Raw genomic sequence first — 16,360 nt, 5'->3', positions numbered from 1 at the left:
GTACAAATGCGAACGTAGCAGGTAACAACTCTTTCCCGCCTTGCTGTGTCATCACCTGACTGACTTTTATTTTCGCGGCATTTGCCTCCAGTCCGTTCGCGCCAGGACACAAACCGACCAACCGTAGCCACTAATAAGGTCACGTGAGAGAGTGTTTTTCTGATGCTCTCTGGAGCCTCCTTGTACCTATAAATAGCCTGCTAGATACGCGCCAGATGGTCGCGGCTTCAGATCTGCTAAGATCTGGTCGTTTGACCACACACGTAACACAGCCAGCCAGTTTCCAGCGATGACATCAACAGCATCGTTCAACTACGTACTACCAGCATCGTCGCCAACGTCAACATGATTTTTCCACATACACAAGCAACCGCAACTTCTCTTCTCAACCCTGTTTGTGTGAATTGTTCACCATGAAATTAACAACCAGAACCTTACCTGCGAAGAACATCTGTATCAAGAATCCAGCCTGGCATCAAAGCCTCAACTACTTAGCTCTGCCTCAACCATAACCTCTTATGTACAGACTCTCTAACTACTGTGTACCTTAACAGAACTGGTATATTCTTATCCGTGTTACTGACTCTTTTCTATCCTCTGTATCTCTTACATTCACATACATATATTTGTACACATACACTATTTTGTTTACATGACGGCCTGTCTTATATTGTGTTTTATTATGTCACATTCACACACACACAGACATACAGTTTAATGCTCCAATAAACCTTACTGTTATTCATCTTTATCGGTTGCGTTTCTATCTTTTCCTTACTGGCACTCCTTCGCATTTCACATGCAAATTCTCTATGTTATAGTATTATAACATATCATTCATATTTTGTGTCGACCGTGTGACGCGTTAAAAGGGAGCCTGTTTTCCATTCATCACCATTTCTCCTTTGGTTCGCACGGTCATTTTATAGTGCGAAATTTTTTTTCCCCACAAAAGAAAATCTCTAGTCTAGATGATTGGTGTGCAACCAACTGCAGCATCCAGGAGAAAGATGGTTGGTGGTGGCAGAAACCGCATTGGTGCTGGCAGACTGTTGAAAGATTGTTTGAAAAGTGTGAAAGGAAAGGTGCCGTTCAGCTCTCAGATTAGGCCTAGATGCAAAACCCAACATAAAATTCGTGAATGTGTTAAAAACAACCAATCTCTTGGTAAAACACACTCTACCAAGTAAACTCAAGATGAAGAACGGTGCTGTAAGTCAACTGATCACCAAGTTATGCCTGATTTTAGAAGGAGACAAGTAATTAGATAGATTTGCATCTATACCTATTATCTAATTTTGTTAGGGCCCAATATGGTAAAGATGTGGATGGGGAAAATGTGGGTAGAGGGTGATGTGCTAGCAACCCTCTTGGTTAATGTTTACAATATTACCCAGAAAACGAAATCAAAAAAAAAAAATAGTGCAATAGGTATAAAACATGTGTAGAAAACGAATCTGAAAACAAAAATATGTGGAAAGCAATGGGGGGGGGGAATTCACAAGATCTGAGTATTTTTCTTCATAACTTTCAGGAAAATAGGTTTTTTTTAATGAAATTTTATATAAATACCTTTCAGACGGTATAGATTACGATTTTAAAGAAATTTGTGGGTAAAATCTTTTCCAAGGGGGTGGGGAGAGGACTTCGTAAAATTCACAAGGTTCAATTATTTTCGCCCAAAACTTTGAGGAAAATGAATATCTTTTAATGAAATTGTATATAAATACCTTTCAAACAGCAGGTATTATGGATGCCTCATGTGCTACAAACCCCTTATTTTTGTTCAGAAAAAAGGCTGGGTGGAAAACCGGAATTATTGGAAAATGGTTTTCATTTTTTCAATGAATGAATTACGGTGACCTAATATGCCACAATCTGCAATCAAGGATTAATATATCAAGTGATTTTTAAGAGGTATGTAAAAGATATTTTGTTTTAATATTATACTTTTACTTGTTTCAAATGGTTTTTATAAGGATTTTGTATCATTCTTTCTCTCTCCTGTCCAGACTTCATTACCACTAATTTTTATAACTTCAGCATTTTCACTTCTTATTCTTTTCAAACTTGTTTGAATTTTCAATCTAATGTAATTGAAAATTCAATCTAATGTAATCCACACTCTAGAAAAGATATTTCTGCAAAATGTTATCTTAAAATATGGGTAAAGAAAGGAGGCTAATACAGTTTCAAACTTCACCTTCAAAAATGCATTTTTTTGAATAAATTTCTTCAGATTCCTAGTTACGGTAAATTGTAAAAATTTAATGAAATTTTAAAGAAAGAAACAGCCCCCGTTTTCTGGACAAAAAAGTGTTTTGTGTCAAACTAGGTCACCGTAATTCATTCATCGAAAAAAAGAAAAACAACATTTTCCAATAATTTCGGTTTTCCACCCACCTTTTTGTCTAAACAAAAATAAGAGGGTTGCAGCACATTGGGCATCCGTAACGTATGCCGTTTGAAAGGTATTTATATAAAATTTCATTTAAAAAAAAAAAAACCATTTTCCTAACGGTTATGAGGGAAAAACTCGAATTTTCCAAAGTTTCTCCCCACCCTCCCAGAAAAGATTTTACCCACAAATTTCTTTATAATTGTAATCTATGCCATTTGAAATGTACTTATATAAAATTTAATCAAAAAAGCCCCACTTTCCTAAAAGTTATGAGGGAAAAACTCGGATCTAATGAATTTTCCGAAGTCCTCTCCCCCACCCCATAGCTTTCTGCACATATTTGTTTTCAGATTCGTTTCTGTTGGGATCTAGTCTTTCTCATTCGCAAAATCAGCCCCCTTAATTTTGCTTAGATTGCTTTCATTTTTGGTTTATCAATACAACTCTGAATTCTGATTACTGATCAACCAATTATTTTATCTTATAAATTAAGGAATCTGATGTTATTTGGAATTAAAGTTGGGAAATTTGGGCAATTTTAGCCAGTCAACAGACAGCATGGCATTAGTAGCTTGTTACCATGACAACAGGATGCTGTGTTGTGGTTCACTTCACTGTTATCTGTGATGCATGTTGTTCAATGTTGATTTTTTACAATTGATTCTTCACACCACGAGATTCTTTTCACCTGTTTTTAATTTTTCTGTGTTAGTATTTTTCTGTGCTTTTTGTGTATATTTTCTTATCATAGTTTACAAATCCAAACATGAAAACGTTACTCAACTTCGGAGATTTGGAGACAGACACCCGCTTTTCACGTACACACACTTATAAATTAATGATGTACATAAATACATGGCAGGTATACATGATACTGAAATGCGCATAAAGTAAACACATGCAGACAAATAGGTTAAACTAAAGTGTTTGACCCGAGCAAAAAACAAAAGAAAAATAGTGTAATAGATGTAAAATAACTTGCCTTAAATGAATAGTTGTCCAATTAGATGAGAGGAATTAGCAGTAAAAATTACCCCTCCCCAAATACCAGCAGAATTCTTAATACCCACTACTAGAAGGACTTTATCTTCTCCACAGGAAAAAATAACGGAGTACCTCATCTCAAAGTTCAAAAAGTTGGCAGATTATTATTATTGTTGCTGTTGTTGTTGTTATTATTATTATTATCATCGTATCAACAACTCCTCAAGAAATAATTTCCATATAGACCCCTCCACAACATACAAAACTGACACACACGCACCCAACAAATTTTAACATATAAACAGCTTTCCAAACGCAACGAATAACGTTCATGCCAGGGATCATGTATGTATGGGAATATTTAAATATACATATATGTATGTATGTACTTATGTGTGAGGGGATAGATATATATGTGTATGTCCTCCTCACATGTGGTGACAGTGACTGTTGACTATTTTGGTGTGCATGTGCAGCCATCTGTGTATGTGTATCTGGACACACATATGTACTCATCTATCTATGCTCTTGTATCCATATATATCTATGTATGGTTATGTATACATGCATAGGCATGTATATTGGAGTTTTTATAACTACTTATATGGTTTTATATACTGTTTGTAGGCTTTTTTATGAGCCTTATATTTTTATATTTTCCTTTTTTATTTTTATTTTTTATTTTTACTTTATTCTTATTTTATATTTGTATTGAATTTTGTAAATCTCTGAAGAGGCCTAGCAAATCATACAGGTACTGCCATTACATCATTTTCATCTATTAATTACTCCGGCATACAAGAGCTATAGAGATAGAATGGGGCATGCCAACACTAGGCTGAAACAGCTGTAAGTTTCTGACCCTTCTCCAATTGCTAAATGTCCTTTATATTTGAAATCAGAATTGTTAATATGACATGGTATGTCATAAGTGTCTATATATTGTGTTCTTTGTCAATTTAGTTATAAAATAAACAGATTAATCAACAGAATACATTGTCTGCAAGTCAATAGGTACCGCATATTCTCCTCCATTTTCTCAATTATATATATATATATATACACACACACATACACACACACACACACACATATATATATACTAGCAGAAGTGCCCAGCGTTGCTCAGGGCTTAATTGTTTTAAAGTACTGTTGATGATTCTACTCAATTATGATTATTGAGGAAAGATTGCTATAAGTTGACGACCAACCAATCGATTTGCAACTGGACAGAAAGCCCTGCCAAGAGCATTGCAACACTCTGAGAAGGGGGTAACAATAGAATGCGAGGTGGCCCTGAAAAGGCTGTTTTATTGTTCTCACAATTGTAACAATGTCTTAGGTAGTCATGTAAGGATGTGTAAAACGTTTGCAAGTGAATACGGCATCTTCCTTTCCCATCAACGGTAGTGGACGTGCTGTTACAAAACTTCATGGTCTATGGAAACAGAATAGATGTCCTATGGTGGGAAGATGAGGATTAATCATGGGTTAGTAAATACGGGTAAGTTTGAAAATATACAACAATAGCATCTACTCACCATATGTCAGATGGGAAAGACTATAGTGGTGCTGAATAGATGAATCAGAACACGTGTCTCGTGAAGCTGTTGTGTAAAATGACCTGTTGCTTTAGAATAGTTTGTATTTGATGTAAAATGTAATGGTGTAAAATATAATGGTGGGAGAGAGGATGTATGTATTTAGTTTTATCGACTGTTTAAGTGTTGTTATTTTATGTAAATTGTAATGGTATGTAAGAGATAGTTACTTCTTCGTGTAATTATTTTTATCCATTTGTTTCATTGATCATTGTTATGATTACATTTGTTGTTGTATGAAATGATATGTTGCTTGGTTTTCAAATAGTATCTTGCGATAATGTTGCTGATGTAGTAAACTGTGATGGTGAGAGAGGAGATAGAAGGGGGAGATGTATCATGCACATTGGATGTAGAAGATGAGGCTGGTGTACTGACGAAGTGAGTGAAATAGAACTGAGCAGAGTGCAGGTGTTGGTGAAGTGTGAAGTAATTGCAGGGAACCGCCTAAAAATGTAAATCTCATAATAAAAGCATTGTTGACTCTTTGAGAGTTGTATGGAATTGAAATACTAAGCTGTCCATCATCCTCTGATGCCTGCCCAATGGGTGTTGGTGAGTAACAACAGGTGACTTTTGATCAGGGTCTGATTTGTAATAAAGTTTTGTAACACTGCGAGAATCAGCGTTTTTACAGCTGATATTTGGGAGTGTCAAGTGCACTGCAATGAATATGAACCTACACCTACTTAGAAATTACTGATGAAAAGTAAGAAATTTAAAAAATTGTTTAAATTAATAAAATTAGGAATCGAAGTAATCCTATAAAACTTCCTTGTATACAATGTTTTTTGTTTTTTCTTGTGGAACGAATGCGAAAGCATCACGCTTGCAATCAACGTAAAGCTGACCATGAGAGAAACACGGCTCCCCTAAATGTATTCCTGTGACAGACAGTGTTTGCCCCTGTGCTTTGTTAATTGACATTGCAAAGCATGGCCTCACTGGGAACTGGGACCTCCGAAATGTGAAAGGTAGGTCTGCTGCTGATGAGAAAAGATGCATTCTGGGTATGAAGACAACGTTGCCTCGACTGCACCGTGATTATCGTGGCCTCAATCAGTTTGGGAGATAAGGACTTAATGATTAAATGTGTGCCATTGCATTGTTTAGGCAAAACCAAATTTCGAATGAGCCATTATGGGGGCACCAACTTTAAGTTTGAGAATGTGTGGGGGTAGTCCAGGGGGCTCAAAGGAATTTAGTACTTCTATTGGATAGTTGATGACGTCCTCAGGGTCAGGAGTTGTATCAATAGACTTATATATATAGCCATCCCCAGGAATGATTTTTAGCATTTGATCATTAATATGGTTAACAGTTGTATTCTTCGGGGCCAGAATAGCCCTTTGGTCAATCCAATCCATATTATGATAATTTGCTTGGAGATCTGGGAAAACTGCATCATGCATCAGTGAGATCAGAAGGCGTATTAACAATGGTATAAAGTGAATCAATGGCAATATTACCTTTTCATCGCAGGGAGTGAGAAAATTCTGCTGATGCTACATCATCTCGCATATGAGCCCGCATGTTAGTGTGAAGTTTGAGAGTCTTCACCAGGGGCCACAATGCAGATGACTTACGACGCGCATGTACTGTATCAGCTCTATTCCTCTTGGGAATAACTGGCAGTGTTTGCCTGAAGTCCCCTGAAAGAAAAAATGTTATGCCTCCCATGGGAACTGTAGAGTCTTTGATGTCTCTCAGAGATCTATCTAGCGCCTCAAGAGCACCTCTGTGGGCCATTGTATATTCATCCCAAACGATAAGCTTGCATCGTCTGAACACTTCTGCCTGATCTGAGCTGTTACTGATGTTGCAAATTGGTGTGTCCGTCTTCGCTAAGTCAAGAGGGAGCTTGAAAGCGGAGTGAGCTATCCTGCCACCTGGCAACAAAGTAGCCGCAATTCCAGATGATGCCACAGCTAAGGCAATGCCTTGTGTTCGCCTAATCTCAGTCAATATTAATTTTGTCACAAAAGTTTTGCCAGTTCCCACAGGAGCGTCGAGGAAGAAAATCCCCCCAGCTTTGTCCCGGACAGAATTAATAACGGAGTTGTAAGTGAACTTCTGTTCTGGAAGGAGCTTTGGCTCATTGTTTGCTATGTACTGGGCAAGTTCGTCAACATTATAACATGTCTCACGCAGCAAATCAGAAGACAGTGTGTTTGGGCGTTCCCGGTTTGTTGAAGGTAGGCCATACACTACCAACGCACTCCCGCCCATATTGAAAACAGTATCTCCGATTTCAAGCAGCGCTCTGTTGTAAATGAGGTCACTGTACTCGACGTCGATTGATGGATTTAGCAAGTGAACCTGATACAGGAAATCTTCAGACATGTAATTTTTGTAGGTCAGCCATAAAGAGACGGGATCACCCAAGTCGCACCATAGGAGTAGAATAGAGAAAAGCGATCTTAGTCTTTTAGGGGATTTTAACAAAACGCCCTCCACCATAGTGGCGACCCATTGTGAATCGTCCTCCAAAAGTCCACGCCTGAAGCAGGCTTCGCGGAAAGTGTCACATAATTCACCGTCAACAGTTCTTATGTCTTGAAAGCTTTGTGGGCCGACAACGTCATGAAGGAGAAGGTGAAGGTGAAAACACTCTCCTTAGACAACTGTTAAACTTGAAACAGAGATGTCCTTGAACATCCTGACCTGACTTCCTACGCACCCAAGTGTTCTTTGACCACACATAGTAGGACGGAACCTGAGAGTATAAAAGTGTTTTGGCAAATGTGTCAATTTGGGAAAGCCTAAAAAAACCAGTCAAAGTTGTTTCTTTTGGATTGACTGCCAATAGAGCAGCAGTCTGTTCAGTAAAATAAGTCTGCTGGCTGTTTTCCAAATGAACTGCTAGTTGTATGATGGCGGTGTTCCTTTGGTGAAGCAGAAACCCGAATATCCGCCAAAAAGCTTTACCACTGCTGATATATCGACCTGCCAAGTAGTGCAATATTTTGTCCATGCTATTGTCCTTTTGAAGGCCGAACATGGCAGCGTCCGAACCCTTGTTAACATATTTACATATGTACTTAATTGATTTTACTGAATGACAGAACTCCACATTTATATGAGCATTGAAAATTTTCATCAGTAATGGACAGTATGGGACCACCCATCTATTATCATCTTGATGACCCTGTAAGGTTATAGTGAATCCCCCATTCTCAGGCCGCCTTCATCTGTACAGTGGATATGCATTGCCAGCAGTCTGGGTCTCATCCACGAAACTCTTTGTGTATCGTTTAGTGCACACATGGTCTTTGTGGCATGAGGAGAATTTTTGAAAACCGGGACCGCACGGACCATGCACCATGTGTGCCTTGACAATGTCGTACAGCTGTCGGTCAACAGTGGGGTTGGGGATTTCTGCTGTGATGATGTCATCTATAAGTGTAGGGTCTATTTTGGTGACCAACCAAACCAAAATGTGTGTGTGTGGCAACTCTCTCTTCTGCCACTCAACAGTATACATGTGACACTTAACAGGGCCAAAAACCTGCCCTTTTTTGATTAAATCAATTAGCCTAATCAGCTTCTGCTTGAAAACCCTGGCAATAAGATCATGCCGATGGCAGTACTGCATAGGTACATAAGTGACAGGTATTTGCATGTATCTGTGTATTTGTATGTAAGTGTATAGGTGGCATTTCATGTGCGGAATAAAAGGTGAAAGTTGTTATAGAAAGAGGAAATGACATTGTGTTACAGGGGAAAATATTTATTTGACTCTCACTCTTTTTCCTTCGTTTCTTTGTCTTTTTTCTTGGATCATTCATAAACGTTCATAAGAGATAGTAGCAATTGAAACGATTTAATTCAGATTCTTTAATCCAATTTGGAAGAGGCTGACCGGTATTTGTATGTATGTGTTTATTTGTATGTATGTGTGTATTTGTACGTATGTATGAGTGTGTATAAAAATGACGCTGTGACCAAAGTGATGGTATTTAGAATGGGTGATAAGAAACAGCAAATAAATAAAAGAAAATGACAGGTATTTGTATGTATGTGTGTATTAATGTGTTTTCTCTCTCTGTATATATATATAGTAGTAAGTAAATGTTTGACTGTCGATCGTATTTGGAAAAGGCTGACTGGTAATTGTATGTATGTGTTTATTTGTATGTATGTGTGTATTTGTAAGTATGTATGTATGAGTGTGTATAAAAAGATTGGTAAATTTTCAGATTAACACCCGCACAATTTTCACTACAGTGTTAGGGTTAGGGGGTTAGGGTAAGGTAGGTAATGGCACGGATATTAATCTCAAGATTTACGAAAAGATTTTCAAAAAAACTCACAGTTTGTAGGGAATAAATGTTTGTCGATTGTATTTGAAAAAGATGTCTCGCTGGTGAAGGACGGAGTTAGAAATGGAAAGTAAACTTACAATTCCCGCCAATTAGAATGAGGTCATTGGTAACCATAGGTACATATATATGTGTGTATTTATGTATGATTGGTAGTGTGTCTGTTTCTTTGACTCTCACTCTTTTCCCTTCGTTTCTTTGTCTTTTTTCTTGGATCGTTCGTAAACGTTCATAAGAGAAAGTAGCAATTGAAACGATTTGTAAGAGGAATAGAAATAGTTAAGTAGATTGTTTTACAGGGTAAAAGTGATTTTGTATGTAGTTTTAGTATCTGTCATTACAGTATCGAAATGTGATTGTTTCAGTTTTGATACTGAAATAGTTTTCTTTTACTGTCAGTGTTTCTCCTTCCTTTCTTTTTATATTTGTTGTTGGATTGTTCGTAAAGGTTCATAAGAGAAAGTAGTTGAAAGGATTTGTATTAGAAACAGGAAATAAGATTTTATTAGAGGGGGGATGTTTACTTGTGTAGTTTTATGGATTATATTCGCTATTAGGAATTATTTTGAGTGAAAAAATAACGCAGTGACCTAACAAATTGTATTTAGAATATTAATTCCGATTCTTTAATCCAAGAAATTTGGAACTGTGTAAATATATGAATTTTAAACATACACACACTCACAGAAAATCTGCCTTTTATAGATAAGATACCACCCAGAAAATCTGCCTTTTATAGATAAGATTAGGAATTATTTTGAGTGAAAAATTGACGCAGTGACCTAACAAATTGTATTTAGAATATTAATTCCGATTCTTTAATCCAAGAAATTTGGAATTGTGTAAATATATGAATTTTAAACATACACACACAGAGAAACTCTGCCTTTCATAGATAAGATACCACCCAGAAAATCTGCCTTTTATAGATAAGATTAGGAATTATTTTGAGTGAAAAATTGACGCAGTGACCTAACAAATTGTATTTAGAATATTAATTCCGATTCTTTAATCCAAGAAATTTGGAATTGTGTAAATATATGAATTTTAAACATACACACACAGAGAAAATCTGCCTTTTATAGATAAGATACCACCCAGAAAATCTGCCTTTTATAGATAAGATTAGGAATTATTTTGAGTGAAAAAATAACGCAGTGACCTAACAAATTGTATTTAGAATATTAATTCCGATTCTTTAATCCAAGAAATTTGGAACTGTGTAAATATATGAATTTTAAACATACACACACTCACAGAAAATCTGCCTTTTATAGATAAGATACCACCCAGAAAATCTGCCTTTTATAGATAAGATTAGGAATTATTTTGAGCGAAAAATTGACGCAGTGACCTAACAAATTGTATTTAGAATATTAATTCCGATTCTTTAATCCAAGAAATTTGGAATTGTGTAAATATATGAATTTTAAACATACACACACACAGAGAAAATCTGCCTTTTATAGATAAGATTAGGAATTATTTTGAGTGAAAAATTCACGCAGTGACCTAACAAATTGTATTTAGAATATTAATTCCGATTCTTTAATCCAAGAAATTTGGAATTGTGTAAATATATGAATTTTAAACATACAGAGACACAGAAAATCTGCCTTTTATAGATAAGATTAGGAATTATTTTGAGTGAAAAATTGACGCAGTGACCTAACAAATTGTATTTAGAATATTAATTCCGATTCTTTAATCCAAGAAATTTGGAATTGTGTAAATATATGAATTTTAAACATACACACACAGAGAAACTCTGCCTTTCATAGATAAGATACCACCCAGAAAATCTGCCTTTTATAGATAAGATTAGGAATTATTTTGAGTGAAAAATTGACGCAGTGACCTAACAAACTGTATTTAGAATATTAATTCCGATTCTTTAATCCAAGAAATTTGGAATTGTGTAAATATATGAATTTTAAACATACACACACAGAGAAAATCTGCCTTTTATAGATAAGATACCACCCAGAAAATCTGCATTTTATAGATAAGATTAGAAATTATTTTGAGTGAAAAATTGACGCAGTGACCTAACAAATTGTATTTAGAATATTAATTCCGATTCTTTAATCCAAGAAATTTGGAATTGTGTAAATATATGAATTTTAAAAATACACACACACGGAGAAAATCTGCCTTTTATAGATAAGATACCACCCAGAAAATCTGCCTTTTATAGATAAGATTAGGAATTATTTTGAGTGAAAAATTGAAGCAGTGACCTAACAAATTGTATTTAGAATATTAATTCCGATTCTTTAATCCAAGAAATTTGGAATTGTGTAAATATATGAATTTTAAACATACACACACAGAGAAAATCTGCCTTTTATAGATAAGATACCACCCAGAAAATCTGCCTTTTATAGATAAGATATATATATTCCTAATCTTATCTATAAAAGGCAGATTTTCTGTGTCTCTGTATGTTTAAAATCCATATATTTACACAATTCCAAATTTCTTGGATTAAAGAATCGGAATTAATATTCTAAATAGAATTTGTTAGGTCACTGAGTCAATTTTTCACTCAAAATAATTCCTAATCTTATCTATAAAAGGCAGATTTTCTGGGTGGTACCTTATCTATAAAAGGCAGATTTTCTGTGTGTGTGTATGTTTAAAAATCATATATTTACACAATTCCAAATTTCTTGGATTAAAGAATCGGAATTAATATTCTAAATACAATTTGTTAGGTCACTGCGTGAATTTTCCACTCAAAATAATTCCTAATCTTATCTATAAAAGGCAGATTTTCTGTGTGTGTGTGTGTGTGTGTGTGTGTGTGCGTGCGTGCGTGCGTGCGTGCGTGCGTGCGTGCGATTTTCACTGATATGTGGCCCAGTTACCACAATCTTCAGAAACTGGGATACATTCATAGTACCGTGAACCATTCACAGAATTTTATTGATCCTGTTAGTGGGGTATGTACGAATAGCGTAGAGGCATTTTGGTCACGAATAAAACGTAGGCTGAAATATAAAAGTGGATCATGCGGTAACATGAAATGGTCACATATTGATGAGGCAATTATTACGATATGAAGTGTGAGAATTCGTGGGAGAACTTTCAAACATTTATTAAGGACATAGCCGAAATATATCCACAGTGATTTCAGAAAGGTGAAGGTTACAGTTTTTTTTTGCTTTCGAATTTGCTTTCTATTTTTTTTTTTTATTTTGTATTTTTCGTTTTCGAATATATGTTCTCTGGTAAAAAGCGTGAAACTCGCAGTTCAACTTTCTGAGTAAATGCAAGATTTGGATTGTCCGCGTTTAGCTGTTATTTCTAGCATATCAAGTTTCGTGGTGGGGACTCCACATGTGATCCTTTTTCTGTTTCAATATAAATTGAAGCCGTTCATTTTCACATCTAAGTTGCGAGAAGGCTACTCGTACGACCTGGACATGTAGAACACAATGTCAAAAACGAAAATCCCCCTCCCCCGTGGGTGGGGGGTGGGGATCTCAAAAAAATATTTTGGGGAGAATCGCATGACCGGGACATATAGAACACATTATCGAAAACGAAAATCGCCTAACTTAAAAAATAAAAAAGTTACAGCCATTTTCCCTCAGTGTCTAATTCCAATGTCCACCATTTTCTTTTTCCTAATCGTCTCAATTTTCGCGTGTAAAACACAAATTCGCAAACATTTTGGCACTGTCATGCTATTAGCCGTCAGAAGTGAAAGTGCTCACTGCTAGTGAAGTATCTGTCTGTCTGCCTGCATGCCTGTTGCTAGCCTGTCGATTCTTTGACTACTGACAGCTAATACCATGACTGGCCGGAGCGAGCTATATGTCTGTCTGTCTGTCTCTCTCTCTATCTCTCACTATCTATCTATCACTCGAAAGTTATTGGAACAAATTTGACACCTATATCCATGCATTTGAAAACACACAGAGTATAAGGGTACTACTAAAGCAGAGTGGTCCCGAATTTTCAACAGAGATAATTTATCAAAATAGAAAACAAATGAAGTTTGAAGTTTAAAAATAATAGGATCGACCACTCACGACTAGCTAGCGCGGACGCGCAAAAGTTCCAAAAAATAAAAAGTTACGAGTGCTTAAACCAGAATTTCGCTGATTTCCCCCCCCCCCCACACGCTCAAGAAAAATAAAAGATAACTTACCTTCTGTAGCATCCAGTTGTATGATTTTTGCCATCTTGTTTACTGGTTTCAGGACTCTACTAATTTTAAATAGGCTACCAAATAATAAACTACAGATTTTCATGAAATTGACAACTGACAAATGTCAAATAGCGAGATTGTGGCTTACACAATACTTTCAACTTGAACTAAGGTGTACGTCTTACAGAGCTAGATATATTTTTAATAACGACTTCAGACACACACACAACAGAACTGTGGCAGGTTATAACCTCTACAAATAGTTTTGTGGAATTAAATTTAATTCCTTGGTTGAAAACTGGAGCCCACGTTGCCCACCGTTTTATAAAACGGTGAAAATTATTACCGTTCTCTCCTTTAAGATTGCAGAGACGAGGCTCCGAAAAAGAAAACAAAATAGTAATGTTTGCCGTGATGAAAGGGAAAAGTCTGATGTTTCGGGAAGATCTTTTCATTGGAGAGAAATATGACGAAATGTCCATCTTCAGAAGTTGATACTTATTCCTTCTCTTCATGGCAAACCAATTTCTTACACTCACAAAATGTTTTAAAGTAAACTTAAACCTGCTTTCAATTTGAAAGCATGACCATGGAGAGGGTGAGATTTTGATGCCGGTTTTTGAAATTTATTTTACATAGAGAATATTTTTTCTTTTTTATAACGTTGATATCTTGAAGTTATTGTTGATGATAGTCTACAACAAAGCTGAGTATCAGGGATCAAGTTGTGGATGTATTAATGTATTAAAAAATAAATGTATAAAAAATTCGGACTGTCCGTATTTTAAATTCTGGTTTAAAATTCGAATGAGTGGAAATTTCGGGAGCTATGGCTGGGGGGTAAAAATTAAAAAAAGAAATAGTGATATTCTATGATATAGTAACAGTGTGACTGTAACCAAGTCGTAGACATATATGACTAAAGACTTTGATATTTAATAATATAGTAGAGAAAGTCGATTATATTGACTATGTTCATTTTATCGAACCGAAAGAATGAAAGGCGAAGTCCGTCCCAGTGGAATCTGAACCCAGAACGTAAAGAGGGACGAAATGCCGGCAACTGTTATTGTTCGGTGTGCTAGCGATTCTGCCATCATGCTTATCTTTAAAATAATAATGAAGTGAAAGTGAATATAACTTTATTTTAAAGATTACAATAATTCCATCAAGCTATTATAACTTTATCCCAGAGATGACACCAATGTCATCATAAGCTTCGAACAATTACAACTGGTCACACGTTAGAATGCTAGCTGAAGTGTTTTGAATGGAAAGTGTTTTATTTATTTTTTTCTTTAGATACCAATTCATGACTAGTTTATTTAGATTCTAGTTTTCTTATGGGTTTCTTTGAGGTTTATTTCTCTCCTTTATTTTCAGTCCGATAAAATGTGGCTTTACACCGTTTCAGACTGGTATTGCTGTCTCCTCTAGTCTTGTCCTTCGTCAGCTCTATTTAAATGATGTTATCTTTCAACCGTTTGTTGTCAACAAATTATACCTTCATCACTTGTCTTCGACGAAAATCCCAACCACATTTAAGCTCCCATTATAGAAAATTACCACCCTACAGACGATGTGTGTCTTCAGTTAAACCTAACGAAAGCTCATCACCTCGCAAAAGTAACTTAGAAACTTTCAGAGAAAAACTCGTGCATGGACCCAACATTGATGACTTCTTATGCAATAATTCAAGTGAAACAATTATTAAACAGAATAATATCTCTGCAGAAATAACCGATGAAATACCTTATTTACATAAATCTCTATTTAAGGGCCAACGACGTAAAGGTTAGTGTATTTATATAATTAGTTAATTGTTGGGCATCCCCACCTGACTTTGTCTCTTAGTAGCTTCCAGAAAAATGGTTATTTTTTTTAGTGAAATTTTCTACAAATACGCCTCAGATGGTGTAGATTCCGATTACATCGGAATTTGTTGTGAAAAATGTTTTTCTTGGGGTGAAAAGAGGAGTTTCGGAAAATTCACACAAGTTGGCTTTGTTTCCTCATAACTTTAAGAAAAATGGGTATTTTTCAATGAAATTTTCTACAAATACCTTCCAGAGTGTGTAAATTACAAATTATATCGGAAATTAGTGCAGAAAGAAAAATAATTGAGCACACACACATTCATACTGATGTATAATGAACCTTCATTGTATTTTCTAGGTGTATGTGATGTGTGTCTATGTATGCACGCAGGACCACCATTTTTTTTTTTCCAAATTAAATTCCAATATAATCGTGGCCTACATACTGTGAAAGTTATTTATAGAAAATTTCATTAAAAAGTACCCATTTTTCGGAAAGTTATGAGTAAACAAAGCCGGCTCGTGTGAATTTCCGAAAATACTTACTCCACTCTCTGAAAAAGAATTTCAGCACATATTTCAATATATCAGAATCTATACCATTTGAAGCATATTTGTAGAAAAATTCGTTAAAATGTATCCATTTTTCTAGAAGTTAGGAGGCAACAAAGTTGGGGTGGGGCGCACATGTGTAGGAATGCCTGCTCTGTTCTGATTGAGCTTATGTATCATACATGCGGCATAGCTACAGGGTTTTACCCCCCAGACTTTGGGAGGTCATAACTTTCAGAAAAATGAATATGTTTTAATGAAATTTTCTATGCAGAAACTAACACAGTGTCGCTTCCCGACGAATTTTAAAATGTTAGCTTTCCGAAATTTTTTTTTTCAATCTTACAAAAACACGAAGATGAAGAATAAACAGAAAAAAGTACACAAATATATTTTACATAGTTGTCGTATACGTCTGTTTTGTTTATAATAACATAAGTTTAGTCACTGTTTCAGTACGTGTTTGTGTTCTTCATTGATCTTATGTGAAAACAAAACCGACGTATACGACAACTATGTAAAAT

General features: G+C 35.6%; 2 protein-coding genes across 11 annotated transcripts in view; one reads left to right on the top strand and one right to left on the bottom strand.

Moving 5' to 3' along the window:
* The window catches only part of LOC106874080 (threonylcarbamoyl-AMP synthase), a 50,340-nt gene extending 36,539 nt beyond the window's left edge, over nucleotides 1-13,801 (bottom strand). Inside the window, exon 1 of the mRNA XM_089338901.1 lies at nucleotides 13,468-13,801. Within this exon, the coding sequence (XP_089195027.1) occupies nucleotides 13,468-13,570 (103 nt within the window). The 5' untranslated portion in view covers nucleotides 13,571-13,801. The remainder of the gene's footprint in view (nucleotides 1-13,467) is intronic.
* LOC106880192 (mitochondrial tRNA methylthiotransferase CDK5RAP1) overlaps nucleotides 12,156-16,360 on the top strand; it is a 52,828-nt gene continuing 48,623 nt past the window's right edge. For 2 of the 10 annotated variants that reach the window (XR_016237768.1, XM_089338885.1), the window contains exon 1: nucleotides 12,156-12,451. Coding sequence is in view for 3 of the 10 variants with exons in the window: in XM_089338883.1 (XP_089195009.1) it covers nucleotides 14,931-15,261 (331 nt within the window). In the remaining 7 variants the exon portion in view is untranslated. Of the gene's footprint in view, nucleotides 12,452-13,831; nucleotides 14,066-14,139; nucleotides 15,262-16,360 lie in introns of those variants that run through there. The other 8 variants (XM_089338883.1, XM_089338884.1, XR_016237767.1 and 5 more) reach the window with 8 other exon arrangements.

This window comes from Octopus bimaculoides, chromosome 21 (assembly GCF_046866305.1).
Source record: "Octopus bimaculoides isolate indiv1 chromosome 21, ASM4686630v1, whole genome shotgun sequence".
NCBI classification, from domain to species: domain Eukaryota; kingdom Metazoa; phylum Mollusca; class Cephalopoda; order Octopoda; family Octopodidae; genus Octopus; species Octopus bimaculoides.
Note: the sequence above shows the minus strand (reverse complement) of the source record. Positions and strands in the feature narration are given on the sequence as shown.